The 23,424-nt window shown below is 44.0% G+C and overlaps 2 protein-coding genes across 5 annotated transcripts in view; both read left to right on the top strand.

Moving 5' to 3' along the window:
* The window catches only part of ube4a (ubiquitination factor E4A (UFD2 homolog, yeast)), a 76,110-nt gene extending 68,300 nt beyond the window's left edge, over positions 1-7,810 (top strand). For all 4 annotated transcript variants that reach the window (XM_068054105.1, XM_068054104.1, XM_068054103.1 and 1 more), the window contains 4 exons: positions 1,039-1,219; positions 2,052-2,199; positions 4,093-4,250; positions 4,403-7,810. In XM_068054105.1, the coding sequence (XP_067910206.1) occupies positions 1,039-1,219; positions 2,052-2,199; positions 4,093-4,250; positions 4,403-4,541 (626 nt within the window). In that variant the 3' untranslated portion in view covers positions 4,542-7,810. The remainder of the gene's footprint in view (positions 1-1,038; positions 1,220-2,051; positions 2,200-4,092; positions 4,251-4,402) is intronic.
* Positions 7,811-15,825: 8,015 nt separating this feature from the next.
* atp5l (ATP synthase, H+ transporting, mitochondrial F0 complex, subunit g) lies at positions 15,826-22,807 on the top strand. The gene is given in 5 exon segments (XM_068054355.1): positions 15,826-15,939; positions 19,298-19,458; positions 22,629-22,659; positions 22,662-22,679; positions 22,682-22,807. Coding segments are annotated over 5 exon segments (318 nt in total). The 5' UTR covers positions 15,826-15,875; the 3' UTR covers positions 22,726-22,807.
* Positions 22,808-23,424: the final 617 nt, after the last annotated feature.

The raw sequence follows: 23,424 nt of genomic DNA, 5'->3' as shown, positions 1-23,424 counted from the left end.
TGAATGCTAATCCTTGGCTCTCGCTGTCTAATGCTGCTCATTGAATGCAGCAGAAAGCAAAGGCAGTGGGAGCAGAGTGCGTGCTGCGAAAGATGATTCTGCACCAGAGAAGCGTGTTCAGTTAAGAAAGCACTTATCCCTCGGTGAAATTAGAGGTTGCTCCAGAATTAATGATGGAAAGTATTTTTGCATGTAAATGCTTAAGTATAAACTTTAATCCTGCAATATTTTAATCAAATTAAAAAGCAATGGGTTATAAGATGGGATTTTAGAATAACTGCTTTCCGGGAGTATTCCCTACCAGTTGCCCAGAGTGCACTGTGACTTTGCCTTTTCCCCATGTTCTGAATTGGCTGTCACTGAGGCAAGTTCAAACTCCCACTTTCACTGTGGGTCATTCATGGTGCTGGCTCATTACTAATTTACGGCACATTGCTGCTATACTACTTCGGTGTTTAGAACCATGTATGTACAATATTAAACTATCTTTTATATGGCACTGAATTTAACAACATAGGAACAGGCCATTCAGTCCTTTGAGCCTGCTCTGCAATTCAGTTAGATCATGGCTGATCTGTACCTCAGCTTCATTTACTTGCCTTAGCTCCATATCCCTTTGTAGACTTATTTTTGTTGAGTAAGAGTATAAACTAGCAGGTCCAAACTTTGATTCTTAGACTTGTACTGAATAAGCTGAATTCAGCCAGGGCAGTGGTTGGGATGTTGCACCTGGCCTCTGCCCCTGGGCTGGGAGGAGAGAAATCCAGCAGAGTTTCTGTTGCTGGCCACTGTTCAGTGACCTGTGCCATAAAATGCCCCTGGATGCTGGATGCGGACAGGACTAAGCTCAGCTGTGACATTGTCCCCAAACAGTCTGGGCAGACAGTGCCCATTTGGGTGCAGTACTGGAGCGTAGGCAGTGCCCCTGGAACTCTAACCAGTAAGAGTCAGCACAGAAAGAGAGGAAAGAAAGTTTTTTTTTAAAGCTACCAACAGACTGTGATTGGTTTAGTTATGTACCATGATTCTCTCTGGCAGAAATTAAGGCATTATGTGTGCACCCCATCCTCGCTGAACGGATCATCTCGATGCTGAACTACTTTCTTCAGCACTTAGTTGGGCCTAAAATGGGTGCCCTCAAAGTCAAGGATTTCAGTGAGTTTGACTTTAAGCCGCAACAATTGGTGTCTGACATTTGCACCATCTATTTGAATCTGGGGTAAGTGACAACAGCTCAAAAAATGTAATTTCTATCTTGCAGCAAATAGCTGGAACCGGATTCTCTGAATTGGAATATATTACTTAAGACTGAAAGGCGGTTTCTGATAACTGAGAATGGTGTAAAATATATCCTGTTACTTTATCCTTGGAACCATTTAGTCCGCATCAGAGTTGTTACTGTAATTAAGATTCAAGACAATGGAAAGTACAACAAAATACTTCTCCCCTATTGCCCTCAAATCCTTTTAGTCACTTTGTATCTATTCTTTGACAGCTATTGGGTTTGATTTGTATGCTATTTACAATGCTGTAAAATTATTAGGTTAGCGAATACTTCAAAAATTGGACCGACGGGGTTTTTGTTCCTGTGAAAATCCAGTGCATTTAAAAATAATTCACAGAAGAAATTTAAAGTCATGTGCGAGCAGGGAACTGATCTTCTGCCAAGTCTCCACCAGTGTTGTCTGTATGTAACCAGCCAGTAGAAGGCGTGCAAGAACAAAGCAGAATGACGGTCATCAGATACATAAGATCTTCATAGGAATTGACTTATTCAACATGAATAAACAGTCTCCTGACCCTGGATGAATTTTTTGCTACCTTTTATCATTTTGATTCTGTTGTTGGGATCACCTTTGTTTAAATGCACTAACTTGTGTGCCATAACATCCATATCTGAATTTTTGTTTTTAATTACTGGATGGGAACACAAATGCAATAAGCTTTTCTCACCATGTCCTGGATATTTGGGATTGAAGCCAAGCAAAACATTAAAAATTAAGTTGCCTTAGCTTCTAATTCTTAACTCTTCCCTCCTGTTCCTCCACCAGAGTGAAAGACAGTTTCTGTGCTACTGTGCCAAAGGACGGGCGCTCCTATTCCCCAATGCTGTTTGCACAGACTGTGAGGGTACTGAAGAAGATCAACAAGCCAGGCAACATGATCATGGCCTTCAGTGAGCTGGCTGACAAAGTAAAGGTAGGTCACAAGTAATTCATTGTCTTTACTGTCAATGAGCAGCAAAGGCACAGAAATCTTTAGAAAGTATAATGTCTGGTGAACCAAATAGCATTTTTGGGCCTCATTGAGGTTGGCACGACAAACTACATAACCACTGAGACAGCACGATGCACTGATGGCAACTCTGTTGCCGTCTTAATTAGTTGTGCAACTGTATGGAGATATTGATGGACACGCTGCATGGAGGAGATGGTTATAAAGGGAATAGCTGTCGTCTTTTCGATGCCTACGATTGGTGTTGGAAATTTCCTGTGTCGGCCATAGATGATGCAAGAGGCACAGGACTGACTAGTAGAGGAGAGGGAGGCAAGGATTGCGTGCACCTCACTGTACATTAGGTAAAGGCTAATTGAACTGCAAAACCTTAATCACCATGAGAGTTGGCAGGGGTTTTGGAGCAAAGTTGAAGCAATACATATTTGTTTCCTAGGCCCTGAGTTTTAATGAGAGTAGTTTCATCTGTCACTGTGTATGTCAGCAAAGATCTGTCTCAAATTCTGATGGTCATCGACCTGAAGCTTTAACTCTGTTTGTTTCTTTCTCCACAGATGCTGCCAGATCTGCTGAGTATTTCCAGCACTTAGTTTTTATATGTATCTCAAGGTCTTTTTTGTGACTATTGTGGAGGGTTTTTTTGACACTAAGATTCACTAATTTGTGCTTTAAGATCTGATGTATGATATTCCTAAACTTGATAATCATATGAATGGTTTTAGTAGGTTACTATTAATAGGGCAAAGCCAAAATCAGTGGAATGGGCTTTCTGATCTGTATCATTCTTGTGACCCTTTAATGCTGACTTTATGCTGCACCTTTGGTGCTGCACTGAAGCTAAAATTGAAACACAACACAGCTGGTTTTGGTGAAAGCAAGACTGCCACTCTTTATTCATTCACAGGATGTGGGCGTCACTGACAGGCTGGCATTTATTGCCCATCCCTAATTGCCCTTGAGAAGGTGTTGGTGAGCTGCCTTCTTGAATGCAAACAGGTAGTTTGCTAGGCCATTTCAGGGGGCAGTGAAGAATCAGCCACATTGCTGTGGATCTAGAGTCACATATAGGACAAGCTGGGTAAGGACAGCAGATTTCCCTCCCTAAAGACATTGGTGAACCAGATGGATTTTTATGACCATCTGGTAGTTTCATGGTCGCCATTACTGATGATGGCATTTTATTCCAGATTTAATTAATTAACTGAATTTAAATTCCCCAGCAGTTGTGGGATTTGAACTCATGTCTTCAGATCTTAGTCCAGGCCTCTGGATTAGTAGTAACATAACCACTATGCTCTGTACCCTGTTGCATTGGACGCAGTAACAATTCTGCTGGCTATAAATTCTACCTTTTTACAACTTAGTTTCAGAATTATATATTTTGCCATTCTATTTGTAAATGCAGGCTATGTCATCGAGTAGAACAAACCTGAGTAAGTAGAGCTGCATCTGTACACCGGAGCCACAGAAACTGACTTCAGCCACCCACCCAGCCCACATCACAGCAAAGCCAGTAGACCGTGTAACCCAAAGCTATGCATGTACTAGTAGGTGTGGCTAAGGCGTTATTGAGGAGCGGTTCAGATGAGTTGTGTGTGGTGGTTTTTGTTTTACGCTGGTTGCTGTAAAGCTATTGAGATGAAACCAAATGTTAATTTAATATTCAAGGAATTAAGCAGTGATTCATAAATCACGTTTGCAGTTTGATATCCTGTGAATGGATTGATGATGCAAGTCTTTCCTCCATGTCTCCAGAGTCTGAAGCTCCAAACAAAGCTATATTTAGGTAGTACACGATTTTGAGATTGCTGTGGTGCCATTTTTGACTTCAGGTAACATTGGTACTCTGCCAATCAGTCTCTTGCAGACCTGCAACAGCAGGAAGAGGAGACGTTTGTAGATGCACCGGATGAATTCCTGGATCCGATAATGAGCACAGTGATGACTGATCCCGTTATACTGCCCTCCTCCCGGGTGACAGTCGACAGGTCAACCATAGCTAGGCATCTCCTCAGGTAAGGGATTCGGGAACAAGAAGGAAAGTTTATTCCAGTGTAGCACTGATGGCAGTATTTGAAAGCTGTGAATTTCATTTGCATTGTTTAGCCTCTTGTATTTTAAATCCACCCATAACACTATTTCTGGTTTTTGTTCTGTTTTCTTTCAGTGACCAAACTGACCCATTCAATCGTAGCCCCCTCACGATGGATCAGATCAAAGCAAACTCAGAAATGAGAGAGAAAATTCAGGCGTGGTTGGCAGAAAGGAAACGACAGAAGGATCAAAATGGGCAGACATATGAGTGAAAAACCAAAAACTACAAACGAGGGTGTACAGTTATGGGACATGAACTGCTGTCTGTACCTGCCTGCTGTACCAGGACTATCCAGGGACTGTACCTTAACGGAATATCTTAATCTATCGTTGCAAGCCCTGTTCATTACTGATCAATGTAACGGAATGTTCTTGTCGTAACTGCAGGAGGTTGGTCCAGCACAGTCCTATTGTTTGCTGTCAAGCAGCCAGCTGCCAACATTAGCACCTTGTATTCAGTATTTTCCTATCGATGTACCTGACTGAAAGTCAAAACTGTGAGAAGACCTGTAAAATAGGTTTACTGAGTGAGGAGTTCACATCGAACCTGTGCTTGTTTTCGAGTTGGTAAGCGTTTAGTGGCTTTGAAATTGTGCTGTGCAGTATTAACGTTCAAGCACTTAATGTGCTTGTGTGAAATTCCTTTTTTCTGTTGTTTTAATGGGCACCTTAACTTATTTTAAATGGGTTAAGAACTCCTCTTAAACAGCAGATAAAGAAAATTGGTCCGCTACTACAGCACAGCATCATTCCAAGGCCTGGGTATTTTGTTCTGTAACTCATGAGAACCACCTTTTTGGAGGCACTGGCTGGACACTAATGTTCATTTAGCTATCTGGCTGGAAGGGTATCAGAGGTCTTGTGTAAAGTGGGAAGCAACTAATGGTTATGCCGCTGCAGTGGTGTGCTAGATCTCCATAATTGTTATGCATGCGCCAAGACCAGTACCATTGTGACTTTGCTGTGACATTACTCTGCGATGAGTCCTGAACAGAAGAAAGGGTAACTTTTGTTCTGTCACTTACTCTGTATTGAATCTTGCATGCCAGAATTTGCATAGAGGAGCTTCTGGGAAGTCTGGTACAGTAGGAATCCCTTTTGTGGTGCAATCCACAATACCAGTTGTGTGGGGGAGCCCCTGCAAACACTGACATGCTCCAATACATCTGCAAGTTTTGCCACACGTTTGGAAACCCAGAGTTCTCCTCCACTTGTGTCAGTGACCTAAAGGAAATCAGAATATTTCAGGAAAGTTTTTTTTTCATTATTACTTTACAGCAACAGAACTGATGTATGAGTAAGTCAACAAATAGTGAGGTATAGAGTACAGAATTCTTAACAACAGCAACAAAAACTGTACCCCAACCCCCAGATGGACAGAAACCCACTGACTTTCACAGAGCCCCTGGAATCCCCTTGTGGATCCCAGTTTGGAAACCTATGTGCTGTACCAGAAAACCTCAAACAAGTTGTGTTGGCTGTGGCTGCCTTATAAAATGTCTTTGTAAGATGTTTTTTCCTGGAACTCCCAAAGACTGCAGTACAAAGGGCTAAGGTTTACTGTGTGCCTGTAACAGAATCTGAACACAGTCTTCTAGAAAGTACTGTCTGTGTGCAAGGGAATGATTTGTGCAGATCCTTGCTTTTTCTCTGTCCTTCTCCTGCAGCACACTGACCTAAAAGATTGTACTGTCAGTGACTGTTTGTATTTTCAAGCTTTAGGTTGACTCCTAACCTGCTTTTCCTGATGCGGATGGGAATGGATATTAGATGTTGGTTATGTAAGTTTGAATTGGAGTGAGCAAATAATAGCTAAATTATACAGGGTTGATGCAAAGATGGTGTCAGGAATTTGGACGCGCAAGTTCATGGAAACTAGTAACCTGTAGCAACTGCAAAGTATTTTATGGCTATGCGAGGGTATGTTGTTGAATTTATTTTTTTTCAGATATACAACAACTCAACTAATAATCCATGAGCAGTGAATCTAAAGGAATGGTGATGGTCATTTCATGTATTCAGTGTTCCTTGTCTTCTGAGACGTGCTATAGATTTTTATTTGGTGCAAGTGCCACCAAATAATAGCACTTTAAACAATCGTTTCTTTTAATAAAATAAGTTTTTGAATGGACTGGTACTTGAGTGGTGTCCAGTGAAGTTTGAGGCAGAGTAATGTTACTGATTTTGGCAGGTTTCAAAAGACTTTGAGCCTTTGAGTGAGGCCATTTGCATCGTTTAATTTTGCCTCCTTTGGGAACTGTTCATCTTTTGTACAAATTTGTGTTGGCATGTTTTAAATCCAGTGCCCCTACTGTCTTATACAATACCTTAATGGCTCTGGGCTGCTACTGGCCTCATGTTCCATTGAGTTGGAACACACTGCTCTCCCTGTGCATGGACCATCAAAGAAAGGATGTTGGGAATTTTCCTTGAGCTCTGTCTCTTTCCCTTTGTCTCTCAAAAGGCTTATGGGTTTTATTGTCCTGTTTTTCCACAGGGATTTGTGGAGAGGTACTAATTGTTGTTGGGGAGGGAAGAGGCATAGAAATTTATCATTTGATTTGTTACTATTTTCAGCTGCAGAGGAACTCTTGCTTCATGAAGGATTAAGAAGTGGCCATTACTATTTTGTCAAAGTGAACAACCTCATTTCATACTTATCCAACTGGAAACAGCAGAGCTGTAATACGGAAGCAATATAGTTCAGATTTGCAGTGACAACTTAATCGACAGGTTAACTAGGCATGAGTCCCCTTTCTGTCTGCCGTTTAAAGCTTTGTGCTATTTACTTTCATAGTGTCACGCTGTGACAATGGATATCAAATTTTTTTTTAATGAATGGAGAACATTGTATCGACTTCCTTGATTTGTACTGAAATGTTTGAGATTCCTCCGTGTTTGGAGTTGCGAGACTTGAACGGACGTCAAGAAATTTTTAGAGAACGTTTATTCGCATTGTATGAAGTTGCTTGTTTTGAAGGTCTGAATTGCATAGAGGTGAGCGAGCTTACTCTTGGCTTGCCTATTTGTTATCCATGCCTGCTGTCCTCAGGAGTCTGGCCTTGACATTATGCTGAATGGTACTGAATTGAGGTCTGGGATTAAAACACCAAGTGACTTCAGTACTCGAGTTGTAGTTACTTGGCTACGTTGGTGTCTAAACTTTGAAGTTCTGCTATCCTACTTCTTAAAGGCTGAGAGGACAGGCACTGTGTGTGGGAAGCAGGAGGACTGTTGATCTTCCATCGCTGTTGATCTTCAAGCTTCTGTGTGGGGCACTGCATTCATTATTCAGAAGGGAAAAGAGTAGTTCAACACTTCAGTAAATCTTCACACTGTTGATTCCTTTGGGAATGTTGGGGGTAATGCTTCTATTTTGCTTATGCTCTTGGAAAGAATTCATAAATTGAAGCCAGTGTCCATTAAAAAAAAAACTCAATTAGCAGTCCAGAGGAGATCAATATATTTTTTTAAAACTGTTTTCTTTGTGCCTCTTTATTTATTCTATTTGTCACCCCCACCCCAAGCACCACTCATCTCCTTGACTGGGAATATGGACTGATGGCATGTTTCTGCCCTTGCTGGTATTGAAACTAGCAGCTGGGGAGGCATGCTGCAGCTGTTGTGTCCTCTCCTTCGTAACTTCTCCACATAGTGTTCCTCCTCACTTGGTTCCTTTGGGGAAGCCATTCCGCAAGCAAATTGTTGAAATGTACAAAAGCTGAGAAAGGTTCATACATTTGAAATGTGGCATGCTTTCTGCCCACAACTGATTTACTGGGAGAGTCTTTGCATTTTCTGGAGAGTAACCTGTCTACATGCTGAGCTGAGTTCCCATTCTTTTGCTTGTGTTCATTAAACAAGTTTTAGGTTCAGCAGAAACCTGCTATTAATTATTTTATTTTTTGCAGTCTTTTACATAGCCGGATGCAAAGCATAGCAGTTCAAAGTTCCGAGGGGTAGTTCCTACCCCTTGGTGCGAGGTAACTGTTAGGATTCTGTCGGGTCCGGAAGGTATTCTGCGTGTTGTTAAAAGCACTGTTGCTGCTACAGTGCTTTATCTTGAAGGACGCTTAATTTCTATAGCAACATTTTTTGCACATTTAAGTAATAATGCAAAGATTATCAGGTTGCAAGTTAAATGTGCAACTTCAACTTTGCAGCCCCACTGAAAATGGGCCAAATACATTACTGACTAGTGTAAAAAACTGGATGTACTGCAAAATGATCCCTGTAGCTGATGCAATTGGGGGTGGTGTACCCATTCTCCTTTGCATAGTTTACTTGATCGCAGGTGAGTTCAGCCCTGGCTTTGCTCGGCATTCACATGCTGCACCTTTTCACAGTTGATAGAACTTTTTTGTGTACTTTTCTCAATCACCTCTACCCGCTTTCCAAAAGACTGGAAATGCTGTAGCCAGTTGAACAGCGCCACTCCCACGACCTGCCACTATTGCTCAAGGTCAGTTAATGCTGTTCTGATGTGGGGGGGGTAGTTTTATCTGTGGGTAATATTAACCAGGCAATATCTAATCAGATGTGTGTTGTTCATCTATTCACATCTGCATTTCGATTAAGTAAAATGCAAATTAAAATTGGGAGAGGTACCAATGAACAACTGATCCAATATTGCCCATTTTGCAATATCAACAAATTGCCCTGAGCCTATTCAAGCTCATTGTGTTATACCAAGTGGAACAATCACCTCCTGAGCCTTCAGAGGTAGATGAGGGTTTATTGTTTAAAACTGGGATGGGGATTAGTTGTGTAGTAGGGAGTACCAGCCCTGAAAACTTTCTTCTTTTAACCTGGTGTAAAATTGCCATGAAGCAGCATGTGCTGTCACCCAAGATGTTGTCATTAACTTCATCTTGCCACAATTCGTGACGCTTCAAGCATTTGGCTCCATGCAACTCAAAGCACGACAGCACATGCTGTGCCAACATTTGCTGACCATGAGATCAGTGAAGGTGTCTGGAATCCCTTGCTTGCAAGGTTACTCTGACAGAATATGGGACTACTCAAATGGTAAAACTGGGAAAGGTGAACGCATAGAAAAAGTTTCTTAGAAACAGAGAATATTCTATCCTTTTACATATTAAGGGACAGTGCAAGCAACTCCCAGTAGGTGAAATTCTGACAAACTGTGTGTTGGTGTATTAAAGAGATGCACTTAGGATGTGGTAGCTTTAAGTAGGTACCTGCGATTCTTCTAACAAGTGAGGACAGGCCTCTTGTATCTTCTAATAACTGGCATAAAACCTTTTGAGCAGTGTGCTTCCTATATATCCCACCCACCTCTGCGATTTTCCCTCAAATGCCAGCTGATGGCTGTAAAGCAACAAGTTTCCTCAATCCTCCAATACCAGGAATCAACTTCGACACTCTGCATGGCACTGAATGCATCCCTTGCACCTTCGTGATCTGAGTTGGGCAAGGCATGGCAGATCTTTCGGAAGATCATCCTGAAGTTCAATAAGAGCTGTAAGCGGGGAGAACCTAACTGAAAGCGATTTTGCAATAGAGTTTTAATGATTATTTGGTGGATTATTCTGAAATGGGGCTGGGTTGAATGATTAGTAGTGATGAGTCTGAAAGTGATTCTCCAGGTATACAAGGCTAACCAAATACAAAAATGAAACACAAGATTCCAAACACAATTAACATTCCACACTGATTTGTAATGCTGCATCTGTTTAACAGTCTGTTATAACAGCACCCTTGAATCAAATATAAACAAATGTTGGAAATATTCAGCATACAGGCAGCATCTGTGGAGAGAGAAGCAGAGGTAGCGTTTCAGGTCTGTGACTTTTCATAAGTTTTTATTTCAGATTTCCAGCATCTGCAGTATTTTGCATTTATTTAAGTTAGGTAATCAATCTGGGCTTTGATGTTTGTTAAACTCTATTAAAGTAAAATAAATAAATACTGCATTAATCTCAAAGGTCTGAACTATTTCTTGAACTGACCCTAAAATTCCACATTGAAATGGGTCATTTTTCATCCTGAGTGTCAAACTCCACTATCTTACAGCCCATCATGAGAGCACTCGTGCTACGTTTTGATGCATGATTGACATAGGCTTGCCTGATTGTCAAATAATGTAAGATAGTTTTCCATGGTTAAATTGTTAGTTCACTGGTTTAAATGAGAAAATTGTTTGCTTTACCTACACTGCTGTGGTTCACTGCACTATGCATTAGCTGCACCAGCCCTGTAATGATCTGTTTACACTAGAAAATAAATACATACTAAAGATAGTCAGAAACAATATAAAATGGCTGCTGTACATTTTTATGTCTGTAGATTGGTGTTGGTCTCTTTAGGAAGAATGGATGGTGCCCTAAATCCTGATTCTCTTTAGGACAGTGGAACATACAAATCCCAATGTATGGAGAGGGGTGACTATTAATCCCATTAAAATTACTTAAATTCTACTCCATTAGTTGTAGATAATACTGAGAGAGCATTGCAGTGTCAGAGGTGCCGCCTTTCAGGTGGACGTAAAAGATCCCACTGGCAATATTCAAAAAAGGAGAGGGGAGTTCTAATATTTATCCCTCAACCAACATCTGGCCACTTATTTAATTGCTATTGGCGGGAGTCACACTCTGGAGCACACAATCTGGGCTGCACTTCATTTTATTTCAGTTTTCTCTCCATCTCTCCATCTCTCCTGAAGTCGTGAACTCGCACTTCAATCAATACTTCATTGGCTGTGAAGCTCTGGGATGTCTGGAGGTGATGAAAACTGCTGTATAAATGCACGTTCTTCCTTCAACTCATACTGGGATGTGGATAAATTGGCATTGGCAGCTGTATGGTACCTCGTCCTGTTCTCCATGTATGAACCTAAACATATTACAAAGTATTTACAGTATAGAAACAGGCCATTTGCCCCAACAGGTCCATGTCAGTGTTCTGTGCTCCATACAATGCCTCCTTCCACCATTCTTCTGACCCTATACCCAAGTCTGGAGAGCCCAATCCTGAACGCAAGCACGTGGCTGCACATTTTGCATTGAAAGCCCAATGAGCCAGACAGCTGAGTTCCCTCATGGGCCAGGTGCTTGGCAGCCCGATCGCGCAACCTCCAATTAATTCAAACAGGACCAGCAGACACATTGTCATCGTGGCCTGACAGTCTGTGGCCGAGTCTTCCCAGCAGTTGGGTATTAATGCAGGATTTCAAGGGGGTATCACAGGTGGGCTTGATCCGGTCTTCATCTTATCTCTCCATTTTCCAGCAGGGGTCAGTGGATAGTGGCTCAGAGCAGGAGTCCCAGCTACCCATCAGATGACCACAACGCCCACCCCATCCCCATTATTTAATTCAGGGGCGCTGAAGTCCATTGTACCTGGAACTTCCCTTATGGAAACCTTGTGCACATTCAGTTCATCAGTTGCTGCGATAAAATAATTGTGCAGGTCATGGATGATCCCTGAAACCTTCCTGGTCTGAAATTTCCCCTTCCTCTGCAGTGCCCCCCGCCCCTTTGCATCTGATGCAAAAGAAAATCAAGGTGTCAGAACTATCAACCACCTCGGCTTCATTTTCTGGAACTCCTTCCCTAAATCTTCTCTACCACCCTCAAAACCTCCTCCACCCCAAACCTCTCCCCACCTTAAAGCTCTCCAGCTCCCATAAATATTTCTTTCTCCTCACCCCCCCCCCCCCCCCCCCCCCAGCCCCCATCTCACTCTCTACCTCTAAAACATACCTCAAAATTCACCTGTTTGCTCAATCTGATTTGGCAGAGACAACTGATTTATGAAACAGAAATTGTGTGACAAACTTAGTTTTTTGAGGATGTAACTAGTAGGGTGGATAAGAGGGACTTGTGGATGTACAGTCCTTTTGCAGTATCTTTACATCCTCCTCACAGCTTATTTTCCTACCAAGCTTTGTATTATCAGGAACTTATCAGTCCCCTCACCTAAGTTATTGTTATAGATTGCAAATAGCTGAGGTCCAAGCACTGATCCTTACAATACACTATTAGTTACAGCCTACCTACCTGAAAATGACCCATTTATTCCTACTTTTTTTTTCCTGTTTGTTAACCAATCCTAAATCCATGCTAATATATAACCCACAATCACGAGCTCTAATTATGTGTAATAGCCTCTTGTTGGCACCTTATTAAATGCTTTTTGAAACTCTCTAAATACACAACATCCACTGGTTCCCCCTTATCGACCCTGCTACATACAACCTCAAAGTTCTTAAATTTGTGTAAACAATTTCCCTTTCATAAATCCATGTTGTCTTTGCTGAGTTATGATTTTCTAAGTGCCCTGTTACCATATCCCTAATAATAGATTCTGTCAGTTTGCCTACTACTGATTTCAGGCTAACTGGCCTATAGCTCCCTCCTTTCTTGAATAGCAGGGCTATGTTTGCTATCTTCCAGTTGCCGGGGATTGTTCTAAAATCCAGGGTATTCTAACAGATCAAAACAAATGCATCCACTAAATCTGCAGCTACTTCTTTTAAAACCCTCAGATGTAGGTCATCAGGTCCAGGGGATTTGGTGCCTTTACTTAATTTTTCCAGAACTATTTCTTTACTAGTACTAATTTCTTGAAGTTCCCCATTCTCACTAGACCCTTGGTTCCCCACTATTTTCAGGATGTTTCTGTGTCTTTACCGTGAAGACAGATGCAAAGTATTTGTTTAATGTCTCTTCCATTTCCTTATTCTCCTTTGTAATTTCTCTTGTCTCTGCCTTTAAGGGACAAACATTTACATTTGCTAATCTCTTTACATACCTATAGCAGCTTTTACAATATATTCTTTTGTATCTCGTTAATTTACTCTCATTCTATTTTATCTCTATCAATTTATTCTTCTTCTTTTGCTAAATTTTAAAATCCCCCAATCCTCAAAGTTACTGCACTTTTTGGCAACCTTATAAGGCTCTTTCTTTAATCTAACATTATCTTTAACCTCTCTTGTTAGCCAAGGTTGGACCACTTTTCCTGTTGAGTTTTTATTCCTTAATGCTTGTTGCGAATTATGAATTATATATTTAAATGTTTGCCATTGCCTGTCTACTTTTTTATCGTTTAATCTAGTTTCCCAATCTACCTTAGCCAACTCACCCCTCATATCTATATAGTTGCTTTGTTTAGGTTTTAAGACCCTAGTTTCAGACTTAACTAAATCACTCCCAAACTCAATTTAAAATTCTATCATATAATCACTGTTCCCTAGAGGCTCCTTTACTGCAAGGTTAACCCTTAAAAATTAACCCTGTCTCATTGTATAATAGTTGTTCCCAGGTTGGTTCCTCGACATAGTGATCTTTAAAACTATCTTGAATGCATTCTGTGAATTTGTCCTCCACACTATTACTGCAAATTTGGTTTATCCAATCTATATAAAGATTAAAGTCCCCCATGATTATTGCATTACCCTTGTTACATGCGCCTCTAATTTCCTGATTTATACTCTATCCGATACCGCAACAACTGTTAGAGGGTTGTAATCAACTCCCACAGTGTTTTCTGCTCCTTGTTATTTCTTAGCTCCACCTAAATTGATTGTACATCTTGATTTTCTGAGCTAAGATCCTTTCTCTCGACTGTCTTTATCTCTTCCTTTTGCTTTTGTTACCTCTAGACTTGTCTATTCCTATGCACTCCTGGCTGGTCTCTCATATTCTACTCTCTGAAAACTCAAGGTCATCCAGAGCTCTGCTGTCTGTGTCTTAACTCAGACCAAGTCCTATTCCCCTATCACTCCTGTGCTCACTGACCTACATTGACTCCCGGTCAAGCAACATCTTGATTTTAAAATTCTCACATTTGTTTTCAGATCCCTCCATGGCCTTGCCCCTCCCTATTTCTGTAATCTCCTCCAATCCCATAATTAACCCTCCAAAATATCTGCACTCCTCTAATTTTAATCAACCATCACTGATGGCTGTGCCTTCAGTTGCCTGGGCCCTAAACTCTGGAATACCCACCCTAAATCTCTCCGCCTCACTTTCCTCCTTTGAGATGCTCCTTAAAACCGAGCTCTTTGACCAAGCTTTTGGTCATCTGACCGAATATCTTTTTGTAGCTTGGTGTCATACTTTGTTTTATAATGCTGCTGTGAAGTGCCTGGGACATTTTATTATGTTAAAGGTACTATATAATTATAAGCTGTTGTTATTGGGGCTTCCCTCCCTTTTCCATTTTGCCTTGCTTTTGCCTGGAATAGTTAGTTCCCAACCTTGGTCCGTCTGCAACCATGTCTTCATATTAGCTATTAGACACAATTTATTTCTATCTGTGTTATTAATTTGTTGCAAAATGCTTTGTGCATTTAGATATAGTGCTTTAACCTTTTCCTATTTTTGCCTGATCACCTTAATCATTAATGCCCCATTAGCTTTGTTAAACTGTCTGTTCCTTCCTGATCAATTCTGCTTAGTTTTACCGAAATCACTACTCTGCTCCACAGCCTTGACTTTTTTCTTACTGCTTTTGAATTTACCCTTTCCTGATTCCGCCCAGTCCCCTCTTCATTAGTTTAACGCTCTTTCTACGACCCTAGTTATTTGATTCACCAGGTCACTTATGCCAGCCTGGTTTAAGTGGAGTCTACCCCAATGGAATAACTCCTTCTTTCCCCAGTGCTGGTGCCATTGCTCAATGAAGCAAAACCCCATCTCCCAAACCATTCTTTCAGCTACACATTTCACCATCTAATCTGTTTGTCCCTAATGCCAATTGGCCCAGGTAACAATCCAGGGAAGGTCAAGGGGAAATTTAACAGATATGTTCAAAATCAAGAAAAGTTTTGCCTTCACTGGCAGAAGGGTCAGTTACTAGAAGACACAAATTTATAGTATTTGGCAAAAGGACCAGAGGCCAAGTGAGGAGGTTTTTTTTGTTTACTCAGGAATACTGCCTGAAAGGGTGGTGAAAGCATGCTCAATAATAACTTTCAAAAGGGAATTTGCTAACTACGTGAAAGGAAAACGTTAACAGTGCCATGGGGAAGGAGCGGAAGAATAGGATTAATGGAGAGAGTAGGATTAATTGGATAACTCTTACAAATAAGAGCCAGCACCAAGCATGATGGCCTGAATGGCCTTTCTGCACTATAATTCTATAAAATTAATGATTACATATTTACTTTTGAAATAACGATTTTAGTTTTTGACGAATAATTAACATAAATCAATTTTAAAATGTATATTATTGCTCATGATTAAGAATTGCAGTTAAAGCCATTTAAATAGAAGTGTTTTATCGAAATTTATTGAATTGTATTTAAAGTCATTCAAATGTATCTAGAGTTGCATTTAAGTCATTTAAATGTATTGAATTTTATTTAAAAGTCATTTAAATTTATTTAGTTATATTTAAATCCATTTCAATGAATTTGTACTTGTATTTAAATAAGTTGAGTGCTGCTTAAAGTGGTTGATGGGTTTGGGTGGCTATGAAAGTGCCCACGACTGGTGCCAGGACCCCGTGCGGCGTCAGGCAGTGAGGCGGTCTCCTAAGCGCCAGGGTCTTGGTCGCTCGGAGGTGACATTGTGAAGATGGCGGAGGCGGCGCGGCGGCTGGTGCAGCGGGCGGTGACCGGGGGCCCGAAACTCGCCCTCGGTAACTGGGGGAGGGACGACCGACCGACGCCGAGCGGAGGGAGAGGCCGCTCCGGCCTGGTGGGGTGGGGTGGTCTCCATAGGTTCCGGAGCGGAGCCATGGCAACCAGGCCGCGCGCACCGGGCTGGCTGCTTCTCGGGACGTGCGCGGGGTGGGGTTCCCCCCCCACCTCCCCTCCCCTCCCCTACCTCCCCCCCCCACCCCGGTCTCCTCTTTCCCCCCCCCCCACCCCGGTCTCCTCTTTCCCCCCCTCTTTCCCCCCCTCTTTCCCCCCCCCCACCCCGGTCTCCTCTTTCCCCCCCTCTTTCCCCCCCTCTTTCCCCCCCCCACCCCGGTCTCCTCTTTCCCCCCCCCCCCACCCCGGTCTCCTCTTTCCCCCCCCCCCCCACCCCGGTCTCCTCTTTCCCCCCCCCCCCTCTCTTTTTCCCCCCCCCCTCTCTTTTCCCCCCCCCCTCTCTTTTTCCCCCCCCCTCTCTTTTCCCCCCCCCTCTCTTTTCCCCCCCCCTCTCTTTTCCCCCCCCCCTCTCTTTTCCCCCCCCCCTCTCTTTTCCCCCCCCCCTCTCTTTTCCCCCCCCCTCTCTTTTCCCCCCCCCCTCTCTTTCCCCCCCCCCTCTCTTTTCCCCCCCCCCTCTCTTTTCCCCCCCCCCTCTCTTTTCCCCCCCCCCTCTCTTTTCCCCCCCCCCTCTCTTTTTCCCCCCCCTCTCTTTTTCCCCCCCCTCTCTTTTTCCCCCCCCCTCTCTTTTTCCCCCCCCCTCTCTTTTTCCCCCCCCCTCTCTTTTCCCCCCCCCTCTCTTTTTCCCCCCCCCCTCTCTTTTCCCCCCCCCTCTCTTTTTCCCCCCCCTCTCTTTTTCCCCCCCCCTCTCTTTTCCCCCCCCCTCTCTTTTCCCCCCCCCTCTCTTTTCCCCCCCCCCTCTCTTTCCCCCCCCCCCTCTCTTTTCCCCCCCCCCTCTCTTTTCCCCCCCCCCTCTCTTTTCCCCCCCCCCTCTCTTTTCCCCCCCCCCTCTCTTTCCCCCCCCCCTCTCTTTCCCCCCCCCCTCTCTTTCCCCCCCCCCTCTCTTTTCCCCCCCCCCTCTCTTTTCCCCCCCCCCTCTCTTTTCCCCCCCCCCTCTCTTTTCCCCCCCCCCCCTCTCTTTTCCCCCCCCCCCTCTCTTTTCCCCCCCCCTCTCTTTCCCCCCCCCTCTCTTTCCCCCCCCCCCCTCTCTTTTCCCCCCCCCCTCTCTTTTCCCCCCCCCCCTCTCTTTTCCCCCCCCCCCTCTCTTTTCCCCCCCCCTCTCTTTTCCCCCCCCCTCTCTTTTCCCCCCCCCCTCTCTTTTCCCCCCCCCTCTCTTTTCCCCCCCCCCCTCTCTTTTCCCCCCCCCCTCTCTTTTCCCCCCCCCCTCTCTTTTCCCCCCCCCTCTCTTTTCCCCCCCCCCTCTCTTTTCCCCCCCCCCTCTCTTTTCCCCCCCCCCTCTCTTTTCCCCCCCCCCTCTCTTTTCCCCCCCCCCTCTCTTTCCCCCCCCCCTCTCTTTTCCCCCCCCCCTCTCTTTCCCCCCCCCCCTCTCTTTTCCCCCCCCCCCCTCTCTTTTCCCCCCCCCCTCTCTTTCCCCCCCCCCTCTCTTTCCCCCCCCCCTCTCTTTTCCCCCCCCCCTCTTTTCCCCCCCCCCCTCTTTTCCCCCCCCCCCTCTTTTCCCCCCCCTCTCTTTTCCCCCCCCTCTCTTTTCCCCCCCCATCTCTTTTCCCCCCCCATCTCTTTTCCCCCCCCCCTCTCTTTTCCCCCCCCCCTCTCTTTTCCCCCCCCCCTCTCTTTTCCCCCCCCCCTCTCTTTTCCCCCCCCCCTCTCTTTTCCCCCCCCCCCTCTCTTTTCTCCCCCCCCTCTCTTTTCCCCCCCCCTCTCTTTTCCCCCCCCTCTCTTTTCCCCCCCCCCTCTCTTTTCCCCCCCCTCTCTTTTCCCCCCCCCTCTCTTTTCCCCCCCCCTCTCTTTTCCCCCCCCCTCTCTTTTCCCCCCCCCTCTCTTTTCCCCCCCCCCTCTCTTTTCCCCCCCCCCTCTCTTTTCCCCCCCCCCTCTCTTTTCCCCCCCCCCTCTCTTTTCCCCCCCCCCTCTCTTTTCCCCCCCCCCTCTCTTTTCCCCCCCCCCTCTCTTTTCCCCCCCCCCTCTCTTTTCCCCCCCCCCTCTCTTTTCCCCCCCCCCTCTCTTTTCCCCCCCCCTCTCTTTCCCCCCCCCCTCTCTTTTCCCCCCCCCCTCTCTTTTCCCCCCCCCCTCTCTTTTCCCCCCCCCTCTCTTTTCCCCCCCCCTCTCTTTTCCCCCCCCCTCTCTTTTCCCCCCCCCCTCTCTTTTCCCCCCCCCCTCTCTTTCCCCCCCCCCCTCTCTTTTCCCCCCCCCCTCTCTTTTCCCCCCCCCCTCTCTTTTCCCCCCCCCCTCTCTTTTCCCCCCCCCCTCTCTTTTCCCCCCCCCTCTCTTTTCCCCCCCCCCTCTCTTTTCCCCCCCCCTCTCTTTTCCCCCCCCCCTCTCTTTTCCCCCCCCCCCTCTCTTTTCCCCCCCCCTCTCTTTTCCCCCCCCCCTCTCTTTTCCCCCCCCCCCCTCTCTTTTCCCCCCCCCCCCTCTCTTTTCCCCCCCCCCCTCTCTTTTCCCCCCCCCCTCTCTCTTCTCTCTTTCCCCCCCCCCTCTCTCTTCTCTCTTTCCCCCCCCCCTCTCTCTTCTCTCTTTCCCCCCCCCCTCTCTCTTCTCTCTTTCCCCCCACCCCGGTCTCTTTTTTCTCCCCCCCCCCCCCCCTCTTTCCATCTGAAACTGTAATACCCTTATGATTTATTGATCTTAAACCAGTATCGAGCATGTTCTTGAGCTCTGCTCTAGTCACAGCATAGGTACAGCATTTGATCTTCATTTACCAGATAGCTAGAAAGATTAGCAAGGGTTCCCATTCCTGAAGGGTATGGGGAGTGATCAGGAGAGTGGGATTAGACTAGATGATTTGTGGAGGAAAAATATCTCAAGACTATCATATCCTAATAGTTCACTAGTCTATTGCTTACTCTGTGCACTCATGAGGGGAATAGCTACTGGTTGAAGTAAGTGAGTTGTCTCTATCTGTGGACTTGTGCCTCAGTAGGGTATGGTGCCTTCAGGAGGGGAGGAAAAGGTGTTTGAACAAAGGATGATTGAATTGGCTAATCGGATGGTGTGTGTCGGTAGCTTTGCACTCCTAAATTCTATCGAGAGTGTTTTGGGTGTCCTCTATCTCTCTTTCAGGTGATAACTGGCCTGTACCTCTGTTAATTTCAGCATTTGTGTTCTATTTCCTTTGTCTTTTTATGGATGTTGTAATGTAATTTTATCTTACCAAAGCTGTTGAACATATTTTTATGAATTTTTTTTTTCCAGCTGCTGTTAATTACTCTAAGCCTCGCCTGGCTACCTTCTGGAAATATGCTCGGGTGGAGCTGACTCCTCCAACTCCTGGAGAGATCCCAGTGGCTGTTGAAAGCTTCAAGGGCCTCATGACATCATTTAAGGCCGGGAGATATAAACAAGTAACTGTGAAGGTAATAAAAGCAGAAAATGCTGGAAATACTGAACAGGTCAACTGTGCAAATAACCCACAGTTGAGCTTTACATTTTATTTGTGAAGGTTTCCATTTTGCATAGTTAATAACTCATGCATGTAGCAGTGATTGGATCTCTCACTTATCCAGTTGATTTACACAAAATGGTTCAAGAAAATGCATCTAAGCTCCAACAGTCCATTACCTCTTAACTGATGATCGGTTCCTAATGAATAATGCGCTATTCATTTAAAAACTTTCTCGATTCTTCAAGTCAGTAATTGCTCTTTGTAAAATTAATTCACAGCCTTTAGAGCATCAAACTTGAGAACTTGAAAACTCGATTTTTGCATTTTTCTTTTGTTGCTTGATAGCCAAATGACATGTAGAATTAATTATATTTATTCTGCTTGAAGCCACCAAGCTATCACTCAGCCAGGAGTAACAGGCAGTCTGCTCTCTCCTCTCTTCCTGCCACTAGAGGTACCCATGAGACCACGAGAGTAACATATTTTCTTTGAATTCTCTTTCCTCTTGAGATGCAGCAGGCTCCTACTTAAGAGCTCCGCCTGATAATCTGGACATGATTGAGGCCCCTCCCTCTTGGAGGTACATTAACAGATCGGTTACCGTTCCTTGGTGTGAATATTAGTGCGTGAATGTACTTGCAACTGCTTGTGTTTCTTTTTGGCCCAAACTGCAATGTGACCCCAGGAAAACCTGATTATCAATATTAACAATCTTTATAAACTGTCTAGGTAAGAATTGCGAGCAACAGATGGCACAGCAAGTAAATATTTAGCTTGGAAACAAATATCAATCCTGCTTTTTCTAACGCTTTTAGTCAGCATGAATTTGGATATGTCACTTCACTGACTTTCACCTTGTTCGGACTTTTGCTTTTAGAAAAGTAACTAATTATTCTTCATTAAAATTCTCTTGAGTCGATGGTGCAGTTATCCACTGGGCTAGTGTTGGACTGCGATATGATTCCAATCTTGATCCCTGGTTTGTGTTGAATCAGCTTACCTCTACCGTGGTGTTAGGGTATGCCAGTGCCCCTGGGCTCGAGAGAGAGAGGGCATCTGCTAGCATTCCTACTCTTGATTATTATAGAAACATAGAAAATAGGAGCAGGAGTAGGCCCTTTGGGCCTGCTTCGTCATTCAAAAAAAGATCATGGCTGATTGTCTAATTCAGTACCCTGTTCCCGCTTTCTCCCCATATCCCTTGATCCCTTTGGCATTAAGAAATATATCTATCTCCTTCTTGAATATATTTAATGACTTAGCCTTCACTGCCTTCTGTGGTAGAGAATTCCACAGGTTCACCACCCTCTTGAGTGAAGAAATTTCTTCTCATCTCGGTTTTAAATGGCATACCCCGTATCCTGACAGTGACCCCCTGATTCTGGACTCTCCAGCCATTGGGATCATCCTCCCTGCATCTAGCCTGTTTAGTCCTGTTAGAATTTTATCGGTTTCTATGAAATCCCCCCTCATTCTTCTAAGCTCTAGTGAATATAGGCCTAGTCGACCCAATCTCTCCTCATACGTCAATCCTGCCATCCCAGGAATCAGCCTAATAAATCATCTTTGCACTCCCTCCATGGCAAAAACATCCTTCCTCAGATAAGGAGACCAAAACTGTGCACACTACTCCAGATGTGGTCTCACCAAGGCCCTGTATAACTGCAGTAAGACATCCTTGCTCCTGTATTCAAAATGATCCCCATTACAAAGTGTGCATGTATTGGGTGAGGAAAGAAGTGGGATCTGATTCATGTCCCTGTCCCTTCTCCACCCCGCACCAATCATTAAGAAGCTGATTGGGCGACTGATGCCTATGGAACGTTTCTCTTTAAAGTGGTCATGGTGGGAGATGACTCAAACCTCACTGTGGTCTTTGTACGAAGATTCATGATGCTGCCTTTGGCTTTCCAATTGCTGCAAATGGGGCTACATGAAAAACTGCTTCAAAAGACAGTTTCCTCTTAAGCTGTTAATTTAGTTGCATTTCATTAATTCTCTCCTAGGATTTTTTGTCAACTGGTTGTATTCCAGGTAGAATGGGTGAAAAATGCATATTTCTGTTCAATGTAAATAAAATCTTTTGTGGGAACTAATGTAAGTGGAAACCTACATGCTTAATGTTTATGAAATGCAATTTTGAAGCCAAGGCATTCTGATGTAAGCCTCTTTATTATTCAAAGCGGCCTAACTCTCCTCATTATTCTAACTAGTATCAATAGTTTTTCCCAAACTTGAGATTAACCTGAGAAAATTGCAGTGACATTCCTTTTCTTTGAGGAGATGATATTTTTCAGAGTTTGTAGTCGCTCATTGTTGTGTTTCTCATTCATATGTAAATAGACTTTGCCATCTGCTCCTGCTGCCTGACTTTGCAGGCCCCAGAATGAGAACTGGTTAAATGAACTGTATGAATAGTGATATTTGGATCCCTCCCTGTGTAAGAACATTGAAAGATGACAAATACAGGAGCGTTTGACTTTAGGATTTTGAAGGTTCTTGATTACGCTGTTCATTGGAGCCAATGCTGGGTGAATAGTGAATAGTCTTTCCTCCATTTCCCCCCCCCCCTCCCCCCCCCCCCTCCCCCCCCACCCCCCACCCAAACAGTAATAATCGCATCCTAGTCAATTAAATGTTTTCTAGCAAGGGGAATCTTGCTCTTGTTTTTTTTTTGATACACACAGCTGTTTCCCCTGATTCTGGGATCTACACATTGCTGAGAAAGACCAGCTGGAGGGTTAATTTACATATGAATTGGGACATTAACAATGGATAATACAAAGTTTGCGAATTGCATTGAAATCTTTTAGGATGGTCTTGTGTTGGAAGCACCGTAAATGAGAATCCTGTTTTAAGTCGGGGTGAATTCTTAAATGTAGATAAATTTGGTAGAGATAAATTTGGAGATCACCAGCATTTAAGAAACTTGATGTCCACTGTTCTAAGCTGCAGCTATGTTGACCTAGACACTTTTCATCCTCGCTGTGTTAGTCAAGTTTTATTGCACAGTTGTACTCTAACTCATTCTTTCCTGGCACCTGAAAGCCGCCCGAGTTTCTTCTCTTCTGCAATCTTCAGGCTTTAACTTCGCAACTTCTAATGACTGTCTTCATTTTTATCTTGTCTTCTATTTTGCAGGATGCCCTGAGGAATCACACTGGTGCCACAGAATTCTGATGTGGTTTTACATTGCGAGGTCATTGGCCGAGGAAGCCTGATTGGATATAATGTCTGAACTCTACGCTGTATTGACCTAGCATTCCTTTGTAAATGAATGAATATTTCAAATTAAATGAACCCATTATTAGGACTTGGAACATTCTGGTACTGCCTTTTGTTTCCTGCATTACACTTCAGTGAATAATTTTATGCCCGTCTAGATGAAGGATATCTGTACTGATATATGGTTCCACTTCTAGGACTCTGTCAGACTCTCAGTACCAGGTGAGACTCAGTAAAACTCCATTTATTTCATTCCAGCTGTGCCTAAACTCTAATGCACTATTGGCTGCTATGTTATTGTGATCCCTAGAGCTATTTTTTGAGATTTCCCATAATTTAGTGCAAACTGGCCGTTCTGCACTCGGTTCACTAGGGACTGGATTGAGACTGCCAAATTCATTTCACATGGAACCCCTTAAAGCTGTTTATAGAAGAGGTTTTTGTCTATCCATTCTGCTTTGAAATCCAGCTCAAGTCCCAAAGGTTGAGCAATTGCCTGAATTTTTAAGTATAATTTGTAACTAAACAACCAATGATCTGCAGTGGTTGCACTGGTGGGCTCTGCATGTTAATATTACAATTATTTCCCTTACCTGGTCCAATGCTTTAGTATGAGAGAAAAATGTGGTATGGATTTTTATGCATTTAATTGTCACTGTTTGGAAGTTCTAGGAGAGGGAATGATATTTGAGATTATCTTTGCACCCTCTCA

The sequence above is a fragment of the Heterodontus francisci genome, chromosome 22 (assembly GCF_036365525.1).
Source record: "Heterodontus francisci isolate sHetFra1 chromosome 22, sHetFra1.hap1, whole genome shotgun sequence".
Taxonomy (NCBI): Eukaryota; Metazoa; Chordata; class Chondrichthyes; order Heterodontiformes; family Heterodontidae; genus Heterodontus; species Heterodontus francisci.
Note: the sequence above shows the minus strand (reverse complement) of the source record. Positions and strands in the feature narration are given on the sequence as shown.